This window comes from Mus musculus, chromosome 4, assembly GCF_000001635.26.
Source record: "Mus musculus strain C57BL/6J chromosome 4, GRCm38.p6 C57BL/6J".
Taxonomy (NCBI): domain Eukaryota; kingdom Metazoa; phylum Chordata; class Mammalia; order Rodentia; family Muridae; genus Mus; species Mus musculus.
This window is the reverse complement of record NC_000070.6, coordinates 103,355,615-103,377,503: the sequence shown is the minus strand read 5'-3', so window position 1 is coordinate 103,377,503 and position 21,889 is coordinate 103,355,615. Positions and strand designations below refer to the sequence as shown.

At 40.9% G+C, this 21,889-nt stretch overlaps 1 protein-coding gene across 9 annotated transcripts in view; it reads right to left on the bottom strand.

Annotated features, from left to right (window-relative positions):
- Positions 1-5,634: 5,634 nt before the first annotated feature.
- Positions 5,635-21,889, bottom strand: part of Oma1 (OMA1 zinc metallopeptidase) — a 59,995-nt gene continuing 43,740 nt past the window's right edge. For 6 of the 9 annotated variants that reach the window (XM_006503303.4, XM_006503302.3, XM_006503301.3 and 3 more), the window contains one exon: positions 5,635-11,531. In XM_006503303.4, the coding sequence (XP_006503366.1) occupies positions 11,319-11,531 (213 nt within the window). In that variant the 3' untranslated portion in view covers positions 5,635-11,318. The remainder of the gene's footprint in view (positions 11,532-21,889) is intronic. The other 3 variants (XM_006503300.4, XM_006503299.4, NM_025909.3) reach the window with 2 other exon arrangements.

Below are 21,889 nucleotides of genomic sequence, written 5' to 3'. Positions count from 1 at the left end.
ACAAAAAAAATAACAGAAAGCCAACACTCACGTGGAAACTGAACAACACTCTTCTCAATGATACCTTGGTCAAGGAAGGAATAAAGAAAGAAATTAAAGACTTTTTAGAGTTTAATGAAAATGAAGCCACAACGTACCCAAACCTTTGGGACACAATGAAAGCATTTCTAAGAGGGAAACTCATAGCTCTGAGTGCCTCCAAGAAGAAATGGGAGAGAGCACATACTAGCAGCTTGACAACACATCTAAAAGCTCTAGAAAAAAAGGAAGCAAATTCACCCAAGAGGAGTAGACGGCAGGAAATAATCAAACTCAGGGGTGAAATCAACCAAGTGGAAACAAGAAGAACTATTCAAAGAATTAACCAAACGAGGAGTTGGTTCTTTGAGAAAATCAACAAGATAGATAAACCCTTAGCTAGACTCACTAAAGGGCACAGGGACAAAATCCTAATTAACAAAATCAGAACTGAAAAGGGAGACATAACAACAGATCCTGAAGAAATCCAAAACACCATCAGATCCTTCTACAAAAGGCTATACTCAACAAAACTGGAAAACCTGGACGAAATGGACAAATTTCTGGACAGATACCAGGTACCAAAGTTGAATCAGGATCAAGTTGACCTTCTAAACAGTCCCATATCCCCTAAAGAAATAGAAGCAGTTATAAATAGTCTCCCAGCCAAAAAAAGCCCAGGACCAGACGGGTTTAGTGCAGAGTTCTATCAGACCTTCAAAGAAGATCTAATTCCAGTTCTGCACAAACTTTTTCACAAGATAGAAGTAGAAGGTACTCTACCCAACTCATTTTATGAAGCCACTATTACTCTGATACCTAAACCACAGAAAGATCCAACAAAGATAGAGAACTTCAGACCAATTTCTCTTATGAATATCGATGCAAAAATCCTCAATAAAATTCTCGCTAACCGAATCCAAGAACACATTAAAGCAATCATCCATCCTGACCAAGTAGGTTTTATTCCAGGGATGCAGGGATGGTTTAATATACGAAAATCCATCAATGTAATCCATTATATAAACAAACTCAAAGACAAAAACCACATGATCATCTCGTTAGATGCAGAAAAAGCATTTGACAAGATCCAACACCCATTCATGATAAAAGTGTTGGAAAGATCAGGAATTCAAGGCCCATACCTAAACATGATAAAAGCAATCTACAGCAAACCAGTAGCCAACATCAAAGTAAATGGAGAGAAGCTGGAAGCAATCCCACTAAAATCAGGGACTAGACAAGGCTGCCCACTTTCTCCCTACCTTTTCAACATAGTACTTGAAGTATTAGCTAGAGCAATTCGACAACAAAAGGAGATCAAGGGGATACAAATTGGAAAAGAGGAAGTCAAAATATCACTTTTTGCAGATGATATGATAGTATATATAAGTGACCCTAAAAATTCCACCAGAGAACTCCTAAACCTGATAAACAGCTTCGGTGAAGTAGCTGGATATAAAATAAACTCAAACAAGTCAATGGCCTTTCTCTACACAAAGAATAAACAGGCTGAGAAAGAAATTAGGGAAACAACACCCTTCTCAATAGTCACAAATAATATAAAATATCTCGGCGTGACTCTAACTAAGGAAGTGAAAGATCTGTATGATAAAAACTTCAAGTCTCTGAAGAAAGAAATTAAAGAAGATCTCAGAAGATGGAAAGATCTCCCATGCTCATGGATTGGCAGGATCAACATTGTAAAAATGGCTATCTTGCCAAAAGCAATCTACAGATTCAATGCAATCCCCATCAAAATTCCAACTCAATTCTTCAACGAATTAGAAGGAGCAATTTGCAAATTCATCTGGAATAACAAAAAACCTAGGATAGCAAAAATTCTTCTCAAGGATAAAAGAACCTCTGGTGGAATCACCATGCCTGACCTAAAGCTTTACTACAGAGCAATTGTGGTAAAAACTGCATGGTACTGGTATAGAGACAGACAAGTAGACCAATGGAATAGAATTGAAGACCCAGAAATGAACCCACACACCTATGGTCACTTGATCTTCGACAAGGGAGCTAAAACCATCCAGTGGAAGAAAGACAGCATTTTCAACAATTGGTGCTGGCACAACTGGTTGTTATCATGTAGAAGAATGCGAATCGATCCATACTTATCTCCTTGTACTAAGGTCAAATCTAAATGGATCAGAGAACTTCACATAAAACCAGAGACACTCAAACTTATAGAGGAGAAAGTGGGGAAAAGCCTTGAAGATATGGGCACAGGGGAAAAATTCCTGAACAGAACAGCAATGGCTTGTGCTGTAAGATCGAGAATTGACAAATGGGACCTAATGAAACTCCAAAGTTTCTGCAAGGCAAAAGACACCGTCAGTAAGACAAAAAGACCACCAACAGATTGGGAAAGGATCTTTACCTATCCTAAATCAGATAGGGGACTAATATCCAACATATATAAAGAACTCAAGAAAGTGGTCTTCAGAAATTCAAATAACCCCATTAAAAAATGGGGCTCAGAACTGAACAAAGAATTCTCACCTGAGGAATACCGAATGGCAGAGAAGCACCTGAAAAAATGTTCAACATCCTTAATCATCAGGGAAATGCAAATCAAAACAACCCTGAGATTCCATCTCACACCAGTCAGAATGGCTAAGATCAAAAATTCAGGTGACAGCAGATGCTGGCGAGGATGTGGAGAAAGAGGAACACTCCTCCATTGTTGGTGGGATTGCAGGCTTGTACAACCACTCTGGAAATCAGTCTGGCGGTTCCTCAGAAAATTGGACATAGTACTACCGGAGGATCCAGCAATACCTCTCCTGGGCATATATCCAGAAGATGCCCCAACTGGTAAGAAGGACACATGCTCCACTATGTTCATAGCAGCCTTATTTATAATAGCCAGAAGCTGGAAAGAACCCAGATGCCCCTCAACAGAGGAATGGATACAGAAAATGTGGTACATCTACACAATGGAGTACTACTCAGCTATTAAAAAGAATGAATTTATGAAATTCCTAGCCAAATGGATGGACCTGGGGGGCATCATCCTGAGTGAGGTTACACATTCACAAAGGAACTCACACAATATGTACTCACTGATAAGTGGATATTAGCCCAAAACCTAGGATACCCAAGATATAAGATACAATTTCCTAAACACATGAAACTCAAGAAAAATGAAGACTGAAGTGTGGACACTATGCCCCTCCTTAGAAGTGGGAACAAAACACCCTTGGAAGGAGTTACAGAGACAAAGTTTGGAGCTGAGATGAAAGGATGGACCATGTAGAGACTGCCATATCCAGGGATCCACCCCATAATCAGCATCCAAACGCTGACACCATTGCATACACTAGCAAGATTTTATCGAAAGGACCCAGATGTAGCTGTCTCTTGTGAGACTATGCTGGGGCCTAGCAAACACAGAAGTGGATGCTCACAGTCAGCTAATGGATGGATCACAGGGCTCCCAATGGAGGAGCTAGAGAAAGTACCCAAGGAGCTAAAGGGATCTGCAACCCTATAGGTGGATCAACATTATGAACTAACCAGTACCCCGGAGCTCTTGTCTTTAGCTGCATATGTATCAAAAGATGGCCTAGTCGGCCATCACTGGAAAAAGAGGCCCATTGGACACGCAAACTTTATATGCCCCAGAACAGGGGAACGCCAGGGCCAAAAAGGGGGAGTGGGCGGGTAGGGGAGTGGGGGTGGGTGGGTATGGGGGACTTTTGGTATAGCATTGGAAATGTAAATGAGCTAAATACCTAATTAAAAAAAAAAGATAAAAGAGTGTATTCTTGGAAGGGATCATTTTTCTCAAGCTGAGAAATGCCTAAAAACTTAAAGCTTTGGTTCTGTAAACTCCAGCTATCACAACTGGTGAATCACCAAACCTTCTCATTCATACCCATCGCTCTTGCTAAAGCAGCATTTGTGATTAATCTCACGCCAGGACTAAATCAGTCCCAAGTGCTTCCAAGGCACTTGATAAAGAAGCTCTCTGATTTATAGCAAACACCATTATTGAGCAGTGGCAGAGAGAGGACATTGGGGGATTTGTCTTGCTAGAAACTCTGTCCATTGGAGTCATTTCTTCTACTTCCCCAGATAAAAGTTCAATTTATTTCAAAATGGATAGACGGCATCCTATGGATGTTTTTCCTTGTTCCTTTCCTGGGTAGGAGGGGAAAAAGACTTGGAAACTCTTTTGAACAAAGACTACTAAGTGTTTTTAATATGGGGAGTATTCTCGAGCACAAAGCTAAGGTACATAGTAGGTCACTAACACATACCTTTGGCAGTATGCTACCATCTCATAGTCTTCACAGTGGGGCTGCAAAGTACATTGAAGCCATCTCAGTTTGACAAGGAGGGGAGCCAAGGTTTGCATCAAGGAAGAAGCTGATCTGGCACTTTAATGGAGCCCCAGATCTGAAGTTTACATTCATGATGTCATTTCCCTCTGTGGTGGAGCATCAGAGCCATCAGACCCATCTCCTCGAGTTTCAGATGCCTGAACACGTGGTTTGCCAAGTCTACAGCTGTTGGGGTTGGAATGTGAATTCCCCTATAGGTTCATATATTTTATCCAGTCAGTAGATTGTTTAGGAAGGATTAGGAGATAAGGCCTTACTGAAGGATTACTGGAGGTGTGTCACTGGGGGTGAGCTTTAAGGTTTCAATCACGGTGCTCGCTCCCTCCTTCCCTCCCTCCCTCCCTCCTTCCCTCCCTCCCTCCCTCCCTCCCTCCCTCCCTCTTGCCACCTGTGGGTAAGATTTAAGATCCCATATGCTGATATAGCACCATGCCTGCATGCAAGCTACCATGTTCCCTGCCAGGACAGTCATGAGTTTGTCCTTTGAAACTGTAAGCAAGGCTCCAACTTAATGTTTTCTTTCATAAGTCGCATTGGTCATGGTATCTCTTCACAGCAATTGAACAGTAACTAAGACAGCACCACCATTTTCTTCTCTTCTTTGAGCTCATTTGGCTGCATTCCAGAACACATTTATGGGGTGTTTGCCTCCCAGTCATAGGCTATCTTTATTTCCTTTGACTTTAGAGCCTGAGTCACTTTGCCAGCAACCCTGACAGATGGTTGTCTTGTCTTTAGTTAGAAAGTTACAATAACTGAGAATTCCTTCACTCTATCAAACTGCCCAGTGTTGAGAATTTTATTTGCTTGACCAGCACAGTTGTCCCTGGTATATAATTCCTGGACCTTGGACTGACCCTAGCAGAACAAGTGGCAAGAAGACCTTAGGCTTAGGAAGACAGGCACTGAAGCCTTCCCATCTACTAATGTATGATATATGTCAATTAATTAATAACTTTTCTTAATCGGTTTTCTCATTTGTAGAATGAAACCATATGACCATTAGCTCATTCATATAAATACTCCTTTGTATAAGGGAGAGAATAATCAAATAACAGCAGAATAATGAAAATATTAAACACCTCATTATGTGAGATATTTACATTGGTGGAAATACCAGTGCCAGCCCAGCCACTTAGTGATGTTGGGACAGCATCTCATGGAGTACACAGATACACACAAGATTTTCAGGCTTAGACTCCAAGCAAAGACAGCCTTGTCCATGGCTTCCCTTAAGAGTGAAGAAGAAAACACTGCCTCTGAAAAACATTTGCTTTATTTCTTATTGGCCAATCTAGTACTCATTGCTTCTAGATCAGTTACTGGCTGGCAAAGAGCACTGCACTCATGATTCGTTTTCTTGGGCAGGACACACGCCACCTGGAAGTGCAGTTTGCTGGAAGAGAAGATGAAGAACAGTTATTGATTAGTATATAAAACAGAAACCCCTCACAGACACATCCGTTTGTGTGTTCAGGAAGGTTCCAGACACCTCTCATCTCGTGTTAACTATTACCCATGCCTACTATTAGAATTGCTAACAAGAAGTACCCAGGGGGAATTTATGTTAGTCCTCAGTGATGTCTTTGGAAAGGTACCACAAATGGGATTGTCTTGCTGTATACCACCATAATGTGTTATTCACATCAGTCTCAGTAAATGGTACTCTGAGTGGATTCAAAACATGTGTCAAAACACAGTACAAAATTTGTGCCACCCTGGCTTCATTTCCAGAAAGGAGAAAGGCAGTTCTTTGGTGTCATCTGTATTCACATCATCTTCTTTAAGTAGGTACCTCCTGCCCTTGGTGTCAGTGGCCCAAACATGATGGTACTCTTAGTTTTGTATTATTTTTGTCAGCAACATGTTTCAGATGTCTCATATGGTCAATCATGCTTGTCAACTTATTGGGACATAAAAACACCATTGAAACTTACCAATGGATGTGTTATGAGTGGTTTTCCTAGAAAGGCTTAACTGAGGATAGAACACTCACCTTTATAATGGAGAGAACTTTAGTTTGGGGTCCCAGACTGAATACAAAAGAAAAGCTGAGCTGTGCATCAGCATATCTCTGTCTCTCTCTGTCTCCCTCTGTCTCTCTGTCTTTCTGTCTCTATGTCTTTCTCTCTCTGTCTTTCTCTCTGTCTCTGTCTCTCTTTCTCTCCCTGTTTCTCTGTCTCTGTCTCTCCTTCTCCCTTTCTCTCTCCCTCTCCCTGTGCTTCCTGACTACAGATACAATGTGACCAACTGCCTCACACTCCTGCCCCCTGACTTCCCCATCAAGACAGACTGTATCCTCAAATCACAATCAGTAAGCCAGACTAAAGTCTTTCCTTAAATTCCCTTCAGCAATGAGAAATGCAACTAATATGAATAAAGTTGTTGACATTTTGGTTAACAAAAGGAATCAAATTTGGCCATGAGAACTGTCCTTGTCTTTCTGGTATCACTGAAGTTGATCTCCAGCTCTGCCAGGTTACTGGAAACAGTTCGGGGAGACTCCACCAGCAGAGGATATGGAAACAGGGTGAAGATTACTTTAAGTTGTCTGGAGAGGAAAAAAAAAAACATTGACTAGACTACATCATGTCTTTCTCTTGAAGTGAGCTTCCTGGTCAAACGACTCTCTTATTATAGCTGTTTCTGGCAAGCAGGAGTCTCCCCTTAGGAGTTGGCCCCGGACTTCTGTAAATCATCTTTGAATGTAGGTAGAGCATAAGCCATCAGCGAGAAGCAAAGCAATAAACACTGATGGTGAGTCCATGCCAGGCACTCGCCTGCTCCAGCCCTGCCTCTTCACATGCTCCAGGGCGCCGGCGCATGGATCTCAAGTCTGTTCAGCACCACTTTGTCCATCTTTTCACCCACCCCTACTACTGGTCTTTCTATATCATGGAGTTATGGAAGCCTGAAACTGTATCACACATGTGCCCCTCACTGGTCTCCACTCCTAAACAGGCAGGCCAGTGAGAAACCCTGGTTACACATCAAGATGCTCCAGAAACTGAGGCACAATGAGAGCTGTTTCTCACCACTGCTAAAGAACGCTCTAGGCTCTAATGGAAGGGAAGCAGCAAGGACTTTAGCCTTTACAGGTATGGACACGCTTGGGAGAGTCTCTTCTCTCCCACACATCATAGGGCAGTACAATGAACACTTTTAAATAAGGGATGAGAAGTGTTGGCCCTGCCGTCCAACAGTGAGGGAAGAGAAGCACTTCCCATCCTTTCTGGCTTTATGAGGTCCACCAAGGGAAGTGGCAACATATGGATGAGAGGCAGGCTTTGGAGTCAGAAGATGAGGGTTGGACTCACAGCTGTGCCATCAACAAGCCAGCAGTGATGGACACACACTGCTTAATGCCTTCCAGTTTGGCATCCTAAATTTAAAAAAAAAAAAAAAAAAAGGAAGCAATAGCGCTCCTCGCGAGAATGCAGCACTACAGAAAGGACAGTGGCTTACAAATCAGCAGCCCTTTCGTTCCCACTCCAGCTCAGCTCTCTTCTTGAAGGTGAAGCTAGACAACTTACCCACTTCCTGCAGTTTTCTCCCTATGAGTCGAGGGCATTCATCCTTTCAGTCTCGTAGGCTGGTTTCAAAGGCATGATTCAGACTAAAACAAACCTACTACAGTTAAGCAAGTCTACAAATGCAAACGTACTAGTACAGCAATGTGACACTTAGTCTACATTATCATTGCTCAGATTAAGCATTTCAGGCCAAATTAAAAAAAAAAAAAAGAGCTTGTGTCTTTGCCTGCTGAAAGAGACCAAACATGACATTGTTCGATTCTAGGCTTGCTACTCACTGACCAATCTAGATGCACTGTGGCCACAACCGTCCAACTGTGCAATGTGATCTGTTCGTGTGCTGGAGACTGTCCCCACTCCCAGTCACAATGTCGGATGATATGTATGAGGTCCAAGGAGATCAGGATGATCCCAGCTGCCACCATAGTGACTGCTTCATGAAACAGTGCTGAACGTGTTTCAATGGCTGTACGGGCAGTCACCCTTCATACTGATGAAGCATGTAGCCCTGGGAGTTGCTGGCAGCCATCTAGATATCATCGGAGCCAGAGCTCAGAAAAAACGAAGAAAATGAAGCACTTTGATGACATTGTGATGCTATGTATAAAACTGTATGCCAAACTAGTAGTTTTATTAAGACTTTTCTTGATAGAATTTGAGTTTGTCTGTCTATTCTTTTTTTTCTTTGGGGGGAGGGGTTTCAAGACAGGGTTTCTATGTATGGCCCTGACTGTCCTGGAACTCACTCTGTAGACCAGACTGGCCTCAAACTCAGAAATCCACTTGCTTCTGCCTCCCAAGTGCTGGGATTAAAGGCATGCACCACCACTGCCCAGCCTATCTGTTCTTACTAGAAAAAAAAAGTTCCTTATCTATTAATAGTTTAATCCAAATGAGTTTTCATTATCCCTCCAAACTTCAGCTTCTTGACCTACAGTGGGAATGGGTGTGGGATGCATCTACCCTATGTGAAGTTGCAGTGAGGTCCAACTGTGCTTTTAGCACTGCACATAGCACAAAGTGAGCATCGGTAACAGTAGTGTGAACTGTATTGTGCTCAGAGCTCTAGTCTACGCTGAGTGCTTTATGGGCACCTCTCATTGAATAACTGCTTTAGAATCTGAGGATTTAAAGTGCCTGCTTTACCAATGAAGAAATGAGGAAATTTCTTGGGACCCATAGATAGTTCTTGGGTATCAGACAGAAACTTCACAAAATATTGTTCCTTAAAAATAATCTTTTGAACAAATGATTTATATTGATCATATAATGGAAATAAAGTATTAACTAAATGGCAATGATGTGCCAGGTACTATTCAGTATAAACATATAGTGATAAATACATACATCTGGATTAAATTAGTACCTGGGATCTATTGTCTTCATGATCCTAACAGCTGAGTTAGCTGTTCAATATCGACATGTTATAGTCACAGAAAAAGCACAGACAGTAACAGACGTTATACAATGAAAAGCATGCAACACTTAAGAACCTGAATGTATCTCACAGTCAACTGCTAGTTAATTTCTCCTAAGAGACTCCAGGACATCCTGAGATGAAATCAAGTGTTTCTCTGATTCCATAGTTTAAAAACTTTCATATATACCAAAAAAATGTTACCTTTAATTTATTCATGCTCTTTCTGACATGGTGTCAACTTGCATGTAATTCCTAAGAAGTCTAAACAGTACAATTAGCTTTTCCAGGGAAGAAAAGCTAAGACTTGGGACTATGGTATGTTATATTTTAGAAACTTTCCAGGGAAATCAAATGGTATGCTTTACAGTTTTCCTTTGAGTGATCTTCTCCAAACATCTTTGCACATTATGGGGTGCCTCTTACAAAACTTTACAGTAGTGTGAAGAATGGGAACACAGGTAATAGCTACTGGGAAACTCCTCTCACAACTGTTGTTTTGTGTGCAGATCAAGAAATACTTTATAAACAATACATAAACTGACACAATCTTCTCTTCTTGACAACTAAGAATCAGGCGGAGCTTGACCCGACCCCAAGGTTTTCATGGAGATTGACAGAAGGATCTAAGATGACCTAGAAAGCCATCCTGCAGACAACAAGGTGCTCTCTGATGTTTACCTGTATTGAAGAAGCTAACAGATAATCAAGAATGCAATTTGTTCCTTGTCCTTTTATAGCTTTGCCTTTGGTACTTGAGAGTTGTACAAATGGGCAAACTGGAACCAGAGATACAATTCTGTTCTTTCTGGTAAGTGGACACATTGTTAAGCCTCTCCAAGCCCATTCATAAACATAAAATGAAAATCAAACTTGCCTCGTACGATTTTAGAATAACTGAAATAAAAAGGGCTTGGCTCGGGGGCTAGAGAGAAGGCGCAGTAGTTAAGAATACGTGCTGCTCATTCAGAAGACCCAGGTCCAGTTGTCAGGTTCACCGCCACTTAGAACTCCAGCTCTAGGGATTTAATACACTTTCTGGCCTCCTTGGACATCGCATAAAGCTGCATATACTTCCCACTCATACATAATTAAGAGTAAAGCAAATCTTTTAAGGCCTCGGTCCATAGCAGTTACTCATAAAAAGTATTTTCTTGCACTTCTAGTTCTCCAACAAAGTATCTATTTAAGGTCTCTCAAGAAAAGCATCCCTCTAAAAGATGAAACCTATGTTCACCAATTTGAGAGTACAAATAAAACTGACTAAATAACTCACATTGCCTATACAACACAGTCATCAACTTCTGGCTTCCCTGGACATGCACCTTGACCCCTCCCCCCATGTTCTCCCACAGCACCTGGCTGCTGTCAGCTAGCTAGCGAGAAGCTTGAGGGCAGCACTCGCTCCTGTCTCCCAGGTGATGCCCATAGTGGGAACATCGCAATCCCCACATCACCATGACAGGAAGACCAACCTCCCTCCTACTGTACTGCTCACTCTGTCACCTGGACCACCAGAGGCATTTCCTGTGCCTCTGAACAGAACCGGCCTGCTGCACCGCCTGGAACTATCTCCCTCAGGAGTGTCCCCCCTCTCCACACTCCTCTCCACCCCAGCACAGACCGCCACTTTCAGATTGTCAGTTCCCACTTTATAACCACCCAGACTCCAAAACCCACTTCAGGCTGAGCAGGAAGCTCTTTATAGTAATCACTACAAACTAAGGCAAGGACAGATGACAGTGAAATGCATAATATCAATTTATTCTGTGATGTTTTCCTCATTGGCAGTATTTTAAAATAGGTGGAAACACATTAATATTTCATGAAAGATAAAAACCTAGAAAAATCCAGATAATATCTATAATATAAGTGACTTGGCCTTTGAACATTCTTTTTTTTTTTTCCTTGAAAACATCATTTTTAAAAGTTGCGTAATAAGGAAAAGGTCCACTGTGCTGCTCATGGAGCCCACGATTCACCCACTTCCGTTCAGCCTGCAGTTCTCTTCTCTAGGACATACGTCAGTGGTATCTGCTCCTGCTTCTGCATGGGGAGAGCATCCGTTTTCTGCTTTTTGACAGTGATGTTTAGGTCCTCTTTCTCCGAGTCTTCAAGAAAACGCTTCACAGTAAGCCTGAACAATAGCCGAGGGTCTGGGCCAGAGAGTGGCGGGCAATTGCAGACCTCCCGGAGTTTGAGAGCCTACAGAGAAGCATACAACGCAGTTTCTCACATGGTCTGCATGAGGCAACCAAAAGTAAAAGAACATTTCTGTGCATTTAAATGGAAGTCGGCTCAAGCATAGCCCAGGAAGAAGAAACACGTGTAATCACGTTCCATGATCTGACCCATAACCATCACTTATACAGCAGGGGTATGTGCAATAGCCACATGGTGGTGTAGACAAGTCTCAGAGAGAGCAAACGGTTCCAGTCACCCTTAGCTGACCCTAAGAACAGCGTCAGATTAACAGGGCTCTGAAGACTCTATAAGACATTTTTTTTTTCAACACAAGAAAAATAATAGAATGCCCATGTCTGGGCACACTGAAGAAAACCAACAACAAAGTTACTCACAGCTGTGACCTTCTAGGGTTAAATCGCTGCTAATGACAGAGAAGGAGCAGAAAATCAAGATCACGACAATTTTTAACTCTAGGGAGAATAAATCTTGTGGGGAAAGGAAGAATAATTGTAATGCAGTGTGGATGTCGGTTCTAACTAGTGTTTATAGTTTAAAATACCAAATCTGAATCAACCCAAATCACAATTTCATCATTTGGGAAAGAAGAGAGCAGTGTGTGTGTGTGTGTGTGTGTGTGTGTGTGTGTGTGTGTGGAAAGTGGTGACACGAAAGCCTGAACTAGTTCTCTGCAGTGGAAAATAAATAGAAGGCTTAAAACTGGAACATTAGGAAACAGCAACATAAGCATGCAATTTACATATGCTGGGAAAACCCAAAACAGCATGGAACAGCATTCCGAGAGTTGCTAGCAAAACTCAGAAGTGTCTCTGACTTATTCTCCACATAACCAGCCCTAAGAACAACCTAGCTCTGTACCAGACAAGGAGGAGAGAGAGACAGGCAAGGAGTGTTTCAAGACAGAGAGAAAGTCTATGTACTATAAAGTTGGATTCATACCACAGCACATGCCCAAACCTACAGACTGTATAACACCAGGGATGAACCAGGTGGGAAGTAAATGCCTATAACCAAATCCCTTAGGAAGGAGACTTGGAATTTCAGGGTTATCCTCAGCTATAGAACGAGTTTGAGGCTGGCCGGGACAAGATTAGGTCCTCTCTCAAATATTTTTAAAAATATACCTAAAATTTCACTAAAAAAAAAAAATCTCTTACTTTTTTTTTGTTTTGTTTTTTTTTGTTTGTTTGTTTTATTGGGTATTTTCCTCGTTTACATTTTCAATGCTATCCCAAAGGTCCCCCAAACCCACCCCCCCAATCCCCTACCCACCCACTCCCCCTTTTTGGCCCTGGCGTTCCCCTGTACTGGGGCATATAAAGTTTGCAAGTCCAATGGGCCTCTCTTTGCAGTGATGGCCGACTAGGCCATCTTTTGATACATATGCAGCTAGAGACAAGAGCTCCCGGGTACTGGTTAGTTCATATTGTTGTTCCACCTATAGGGTTGCAGTTCCCTTTAGCTCCGTGGGTAATTTCTCTAGCTCCTCCATTAGGGGCCGTGTGACCCATCCAATAGCTGACTGTGATCATCCACTTCTGTGTTTGCTAGGCCCCGGCATAGTCTCACAAGAGAGAGCTATATCTGGGTCCTTTCAGCAAAATCTTGCTAGTGTATGCAATGGTGTCAACATTTGGAAGCTGATTATGGGATGGATCCCTGCATATGGCAATCACTAGATGGTCCATCCTTTTGTCACAGCTCCAAATTTTGTCTCTGTAACTCCTTCTATGGGTGTTTTGTTCCCATTTCTAAGAAAGGGTAAAGTGTCCACACTTTGGTCTTCGTTCTTCTTGAATTTCATGCATTTGGCAAGTTGTATCTTATATCTTGGGTATCCTAAGTTTCTGGGCTAATATCCACTTATCAGTGAGTACATATTGTGCAAGTTCCTTTGTGATTGGGTTACTTCACTCAGGATGATACCCTCCAGGTCCATCCATTTGCCTAGGAATTTCATAAATTCATTTTTTTAATAGCTGAGTAGTATTCCATTGTGTAAATGTATCACATTTTCTGTATCCATTCCTCTGTTGAGGGGCATCTGGGTTCTTTCCAGCTTCTGGCTATTATAAACAAGGCTGCTATCCAGAAAATCAAATAACCCCATTAAAAAATGGGGCTCAGAGCTGAACAAAGAATTCTCACCTGAGGAATACCGAATGGTAGAGAAGCACCTGAAAAAATGTTCAACATCCTTAATCATCAGAGAAATGCAAATCAAAACAACACTGAGATTCCACTTCACTCCAGTCAGAATGGCAAAGATCAAAAACTCAGGTGACAGCAGATGCTGGCGAGGATGTGGAGAAAGGGGAACACTCCTCCATGGTTGGTGGGATTGCAAGCTTGTACAACCACTCTGGAAATCAGTCTGGCGGTTCCTCAGAAAATTGGACATAGTACTACCGGAGGATCCCGCAATACCTCTCCTGGGAATATCCAGAAGATGTCCCAACCGGTAAGAACACATGCTCCAATCTCTTACTTTTTAAAAAGTAAAATTAGGTCGGAAATATAAAGGCTGAACCTTTTGCTTTTGTCCAGTATTCTTTTCATGCTAGTGAATTCTGTACCACACACTTGCTTCTTGGAATGAACCTTTCACTGAATACATGCACTTTGGAAATGCTCAAGCTGTTTCCTTAATCGCCAGAAAAACTATTCTTCAAAAAGATTTCCTATCCCTGTGTTCCTCTCAAAAAAATTATATTACAGGTCATATATTTTACATATATATATTATACATATATGGGAAAATCTTCTGAATTTCTAGATTTTTGGCTTTCTTCCTATATGTTTCATTACATTTCAGTGTGTTAACATCTTTTCCCTTTAATAAATTCAAATCTATCCTATTACATAAATCTTCACATTTCTTCAAGAATAAGATTTTTTTCCCCATGTGCACCTAGAATATGCCTTCCACTGCCTTTCTTTTCTATCTGACTCTATGCATTGCAAATAAGGGCCACTTCATAAATGCAGGCTAGATTCTAAACTATGAATAATCAATTTTAATAAATGCTGTAAAAATATTATGGAGAGCCTACAATTTTTGAGACAATAGAAAGATAATCCAATAGTAGGAATATACAGTTTGGAGAACCCTGGGGAAGGAAGGCTGAAGATAAGTGTGAAACCAGCCAGCCTTAAAGATCCCAACAGTTGGGAGAGCCACAGACAGCCACTATTCATCTTATTCGTTCTCTTTTTTTTTATTTGACCAGTAATGTACAAACATTATCTAAGCATGTATCATAATGCAAACTACTTTTTTTTCAAGTGTCAAGAGGGAAGTAGAGAAAAAGATGTCAGGGCCTTACCCACAGACACACAGGTGCATAAGGCAGAACTCTGAAGAGTCTGCTAACCTAACAAGGTATGGAGAAAAGCAAAGGTTAGACCTTCTCAAAGGAAGGTCACCTGGGGCAGAATCAAAGCAAAGACCCCTAAGCTCACCGCTATTTCTACATTGCCACTTCCTGTGAGCACTTTTGCTCATTACTGGACATAATTTCCTACAGCTAATATCGCCTAAGCAGTGCAAGCACTACTCAGTTCTACTGCAAAGTGTTCTATTTTTAGCTATTATTTATTACTATTCGATATCCTAGGGTCATTTAAGTATTCACTAGGCATCTCAGAAGCTGTGGAAGCTACCAGGGAGACCACAGGGAACAAGGACCATATATTTCAAGATAGAAGATAGTCAATCAACAGTAAGCAAGATCATTCTAGTTTGAACAGGGAGAATGACTGCATGGATGACAGGATATTTGACACTGAGGGACCAGAAAAAGCTTCTTTGGCAAGGTAATGCCTGGAAGAGAGAAATCCACAATTGGAGCGTCTGTAAGGAGGAAACAAGCCTCATGTGAAATGACCAGAGCCAAGGGAAACCTTGTTAGCAAAATGGACGGTGCCAAGTCATGTGACTGGATGACCATGGGACTGTGCTGGTTAGTTTTTGTCATCTTGCTAGAGTCACGGTGAAAGAGGTAACCTCAAATGTGGAATTATATCCATTAGCCTTTAAGTATGTCTGTGGGGCACTTTCTTGATTACTGATTGATATGGAAAGATCCAGCCCACTGTGGACAGAACCATTCTTACACTCTTGGTCCTGGATTATATAAGAAAGCAAGCTGAATGAGCCATGATAAGCAAGCCAGTAAGCAGCACCCACACCCCATTTCCCTACACACACACACACACACACACACACACACACACACACACACACACACACACACGTACACTTCAGACCCTGGATCTAGATTCCTGCTGTGGCTCCCTTTAGTGATGGTTGTGACTTATATGCTAAATAAACCCACTCCTCCCCAAAACTGGCTTGGTCAACAGAAAGTAGCTACAACAGGGTAGTTTCTTATTCTACACTACATGAAAGAACACTGGAAGGTTTTAGGCAAGAGAATAACATTTAAAAGATCATTCTGTTTACATGGTAAAAATAAACCATTGGCAGAAACAGTGAACCAGGGAGCCTGAAAGGGAGAGAGCTGCAGAACTAGGAGCGATGATGGTGGCTTGTCCTAGGTAGTGGCCGTGGTGAAGGGCCATGGAGGTTCTGAATGCATAGTAGAGGAAGCCCACAGACTGATATGGACAGGATGCAGGGGCATAGGAAAGCGAGGAATCAAAGGTTCCACTCTCATGTGCCTTTAAGATGCCACTGACTGTGAGAACAATTTAGTTGCTGGTAGTAAATAATAATTGTGATACAGCCCTGCCTTGTTTGCTGATTAATGATCCCAGTTCATAAATTTTTAAAGACATTTTAATCAAATTGTTGAAACAAAATCATCCGTGCTCATAAAATGAATCAGATAGTTGATGTCCCATTTTGTATTTTGATGCTAGAATTAATTAATCACTAGGTAATTGTTCTTTGTGATTGTGGACTAAGACTGAAGTAAAGCCACATTATGGCTTGGAGTCCTTTACCTGGCTAATTTGCTATGACTCTACAAGTTTCTAAAATAAATTTTTATCTGACTTTTGACATTTTACCTCTTTCCAAAGTTAGTCTAAGGAGGCTCATTGTAGTTTACCGCAGTTCTAATAGCTGAACCTAGTGTGTCAGTCTGTACAGAAACACACATATACACAACACACATATACACAATACACATATACACATATACACAACACACATATACACATATACACAACACACATATACACAATACACATATACACATATACACAACATATACACATATACACATATACACAACACACATATTTTTTGAAACCAAGCTTCATGTCTATATACACATTTTAATTCTGATTTTAACCTGAGCCATTATCATTTGGATAAAAATATCACCAAATATTTGCATTCTTTTTGTTATTTTAAAATTAATAATAATGAAAATGATATTTGTCCATGGAAATGGAAGCAAACTATGCCTGGTGGGAAGCAGCTGCCCTCTGAGTAGAGCCATTTTACAGCTAGCTATGTTTCTTATTGACTATATGCCTATTGATATGCATCAGAATGGCTAAAGAGTGGTAGGGAGAGGGAAGGAGGGAGAATGGACAGAAGAGAGAAAGAATGGATGAATCCTTCCCTGAAGCTTGGTGTCTACTGACAGAAGGAAGATCATGTCAAAAACTGAATCTAAAAAAAAAATAAAGAAAATAAACACAAAACTGAATCTGCCAGAGGAAACAATTTTCTGAAACCTAACAATGCCTTTCTCTAGCGTTTTGAGAAACTCTAGAGAAACAGCTTTTTGTTTTGACCTGTACAGTCCTGTGGATTCATAGAATTTCTGACTATTTGGTGGCAGTTCCTATTACTGGATTAGATAAATCCAGGCTCACTTTCCTTCAGTAGAACTTCACTTGGGTATAGATGTATTCCTCCATCTGCAAGTCTATATAATAGTCTTTGGATTTAACGGGCTTCCATCTCATATAGGAATTCTTATTTTACATTATGGTTGTTAAATTACCCTTTATACTAGTTATAACATTTTACCACTTTCCTCATTAATTAATGATTTAAATAATATTTAGGTAGGTTTATTAAATAATTATATGATGGGCTGGAGAGATGGCTTAGCAGTTAAGAGCACTAGCTGCTCTTCCAGAGGTCCTGAGTTCAATTCCCAGCAACAACATGGTGGTTCACAACCATCTATCCTGGGATCTGATGCCCTCTTCTGGCATGCAGGTGTACACGCAGATAGATCACTCATATACATAATATAAATAAATATTAAAAATATTTATATGAATCAGGATTACACTTCTCAAAAATACCTCATAAATGATTTATTTCTTTTAAAAAACTACAATATAACTGAAGTCTGATTTTTGTTTGTTTGTTTGTTTGTTTGTTTTTCCAGACAGGGTTTCTCTGTGTAGCCCTGGCTGTCCTGGAACTCACTTTGTAGACCAGGCTGGCCTCGAACTCAGAAATCCGCCTGCCTCTGCCTCCCGAGTGCTGGGATTAAAGGCGTGCGCCACACGCCCGGCTCTGACTTGCTTTTGAAATGGCCAAATGTTAGGAAGTATAAGTAACTGAGAAATTTCCGTGAATAAACAAAGAAGGCTGAAAGGCTGCTTTGACCTATGTACGATGCTTTGGGGAATGAGAAGGAAGGGCAAGGTTTTTGAACAAAACTTTCTCTAGTCAACCCCCCTGCCAGAAGAATGAGGAAGTCCTAGCTGGGCAGTGTGGCACAGGCCTACGACAGCAGTACTCAGAATGCAGAATAAGGAGGACTGCCTCAAGATCAGGGCCGGCCTCCTCTACAGAGCAAAGTTCCAGAAAACAAAGCAAACAGAACGATCTAGTCTTGTAATCTGCCCAACACCGAAGAATCTGAAGGGCACAGCGTGGCCTCACAGGGGAATCTAATAAAGCAGCTCACAGAAGCCGAGGCCATGGTGACCACGAGGGCAGAGAAGACATGGGGAGAGGAGTCAGGGTGCAGCATCTCAGAGAGGTGAAAGAAGGGAGTTCTGAGAGCCACTGTGCAGTCAACACAAGCACCAGTAACAGTGCACACTTGAAACTGTCAAGAGTGAGGGCACGGGCTGCCACCCTCCAAAACTGTAAGGCCATGGATCTGCTTGTTAGCTTGACCTGACCACTCCACGATGTGTACAAACATCACGCATCATGTTGTAGGCCATAAACAATATTCCCAAAGGTTAAAAGGAATGAGCAGTGAGCACACATGTATTTTTTAAGGCACTGGCTGCATTTAATTCTAGTAACAACTAAATATGAACCAACTGCTAGGATACACTGCGATTTTTCTACATGCTACACATCAAGTAAAAGAGAAATTATTTATCCATAAAATATAAATGATAACTAAGTGAAAGGAAAAAAGGGGAAATGCCAGAGGGCTTGGTGATTAGATTAAAAGCCTCTGCTGAAAACAGAAAGCAAGATATTGGTGCAGGGGCAGGGTGGCGGGTCACCTCCGCTTTAAACATGTCAGTACCCTTTCTTGCCTTATCCTTCCAAGCGAGTTTTTTCTAATGGTCCACTCATTTCAGTCCTAATGTTTTTAAGGGTTTAGACAATGTTACTGTCAGGCTTTCTGGCTTCATATGATTCAGAGGCCGATTCAATTACAGCAGCTGCTGTTCACTTCCTCAACACTCTCCATGCCAGGCAGAATGAGATTTAGTAAGGTGAACAGTGTATGTTTTTACACATGGCCAACAATGACATTTCATGGTAATTCCTAACACTTACATTCTGTGCTCATGAGATGCACAATATTAATGATTTATTCATTTGTTTTATCCAATTACAAATGCATAAGAATGATTTACACATGAGTTCAACTTCCCAGCTGCCTGAAAGTTTAAAGGATTAAAAACAAAATGAGGTTAAAATTAATGCATTTACAGCCTGCTACCAAGTGACTCTCATGCCTAGAGATGGAATGTTGTTTACAATTAAAATACTTAGAAACAAATTCCATTCAAATTATGATTATAATTATATAACCTTGCACAACAATTCCAGATTCAATGTTCCCAGCTCTGCTGTCACTGCCCACCCCTCGCGCCCTCACGAAGAGCAACAGCAGGGAGAAGGAAAGTCAATGAGAACACAGAAAAAAAATAATCTGAAGGCTTTTGATTTCAAAATAAACCTTTCAACAAAATTTGTTATTCACAGTAATTCATATTTTATAAAATACTTAAATAAGGTATTTCTTTCAAGGACAAATTATGATGTACATAAACTCAAAGTCTAAACAGCATAACTGTTAATTCTGAAACCCACGCTATGAAACATCAACAGGTTGGCACAACATCTGTTCTTCAGTTTTTCACTCAAGTTGTTATGGTAACCAAAATATGTGGAGTATGTTTCCTAAATCTAACTGATTATTTCAAGTAAATAAAATTATATCATATCAGCTTATCAACAACAAATAATATTACTACAAACCTATATTTATCATTTTCAAATACTACTGGATCACACGATTATATTTACGCATGTTGCTTTTTCCCAGAATTCACATTATAAAAATTAGTAAGGGTATTTTTTTCTAATTTAGGGGTTCTTTCTTTATTTAAAAATAAAATAAGAAGCCATAATGGTGACATACGCCTTTGATCCCAGTACTTGGGAAGTAATGGGGGAAAGCAGATCTCTGAGTCTGAGGCCAGCCTGGTCTACAGAGTGAGTTCCAAGACGGCCGGGACTAAATGGATAGGGACCCTGTCTTAACAAAAACAACAACAACAACAACAACAACAAAACAAAAAAACCAAAAAACAAGGAAGGAAGCAGCTCATTTTCTGAACAATATACTATACCAAATTCCTCCAAGATAAAGTGAGTGTTCAAGTCAGGACACACCTCCAGTCTCTGCTCAGAGCCCTCCATGAGAAGCTCATCCCTGAGCAAGTCAGAGTGCTCACTGGGACCACTCTCTCTAGGCTCCCATTTGAGTTTCTTTTTTTAAACTCTGTGTGCGTGTGTGTATACCTGTGTTCATATGTATGTGAATGCAGACAGAGGCACCGCCTAGAGGTCAGAGGACATTTTCAGGTGTTGGTTAGCACCATTTTTCAAAAAGAAAGTGAACAATTTGTGTACACCAGGCTACCTGGCCTCAGTTTCTGCAGATTCTCCTGTCTCCACCTCCAATTTTGCTGTAGGAATGCTGGGATTCGAGACCATGCTCAGTTTTACATAGGTTCTGGAGATCCAAACTCCCAAGCCTAGCTATTCCAGTTTCAAGTGCTTTCCCAACAGCCCTCCCATCTTTGCTCACACTGTAGCTATATACCCAAGAATGAATTATTTGAGCCTTAACCCCCAACATACCCACATTTAGGGACAGAGTCTCCAAGAAGGTAATTAAGGATAAATTGGGTCCTAAATAGGGGATCCTTGTAACAGGACTAGTGACGTAACAAAGACAGACTGGAGAGCCTCCCGTCTTCTATCTCCCTTCCTGTCCACCTCCTTCACTGGAGAATAAGTCTGATGAAGATGTGGATCTCTCTGAAGTTGCCACCACAAAACCTACAACATAGTAAGTGATTCAGCATCTGTTGAATGTATACACATTTAAATAGCTTTAATATTAATAAGCTATAGTAAGAAATCTATTTTATAATGGCATTCAGAGAGTCTGATAAAATACTTATAATCTTTAGCACATAAAATTAAAAATTAAAGATACCAATATTTATGTTCCTGTCATAGAGCCATGAAGTCTTTCTTTCTTGATCTTTTCCCCATACATCTGATCCACAGCAGGCTCTGTCCTCCATACAATTAACTTTATCCTCCTATGTAGGATAAAGTCGCCCTTCCCCTGATTCTCTCCTCTGTTCCTAGGTGACCTTGTCAGTTTCATCAATTGACCTCTGGAGAGCAAATTCTGAAAGCCCTGTGTCTGCTAAAGCCAGTTTGAACTGTAGACCTCAGAAATGAACAGGGTGTCCGACTATCCACATGTTGGGGGAGAGAAGCCATTAGTAAAATTCAACCTTGGACTCATTTGAGAAATAAAAACATCCCAAGTAAATGATCATATTGAGAATGTAGTCTTTTGTGGCATGTAGACGTACATCTTACATACATGGCTGCTTTCTTCCATTACAGAAATCAGGCCTAGGAGAACAGCACGTTCCAATCTTTACGACTGTGTGTTCTAATTAACAGTATACCCTTGTACTAACTATCATTCTCACTTCTACCACTGAATTATTCCCAAAGTTGTAGTAGAGTTTTATTGCTTTCAAATTGAATTTAATCACTTGGGGGGAAAATATAAGAAATTTACCTGCAGTTTTCAAATTAAATTTCTGAACTGGGATGGTTTATTTTTAGA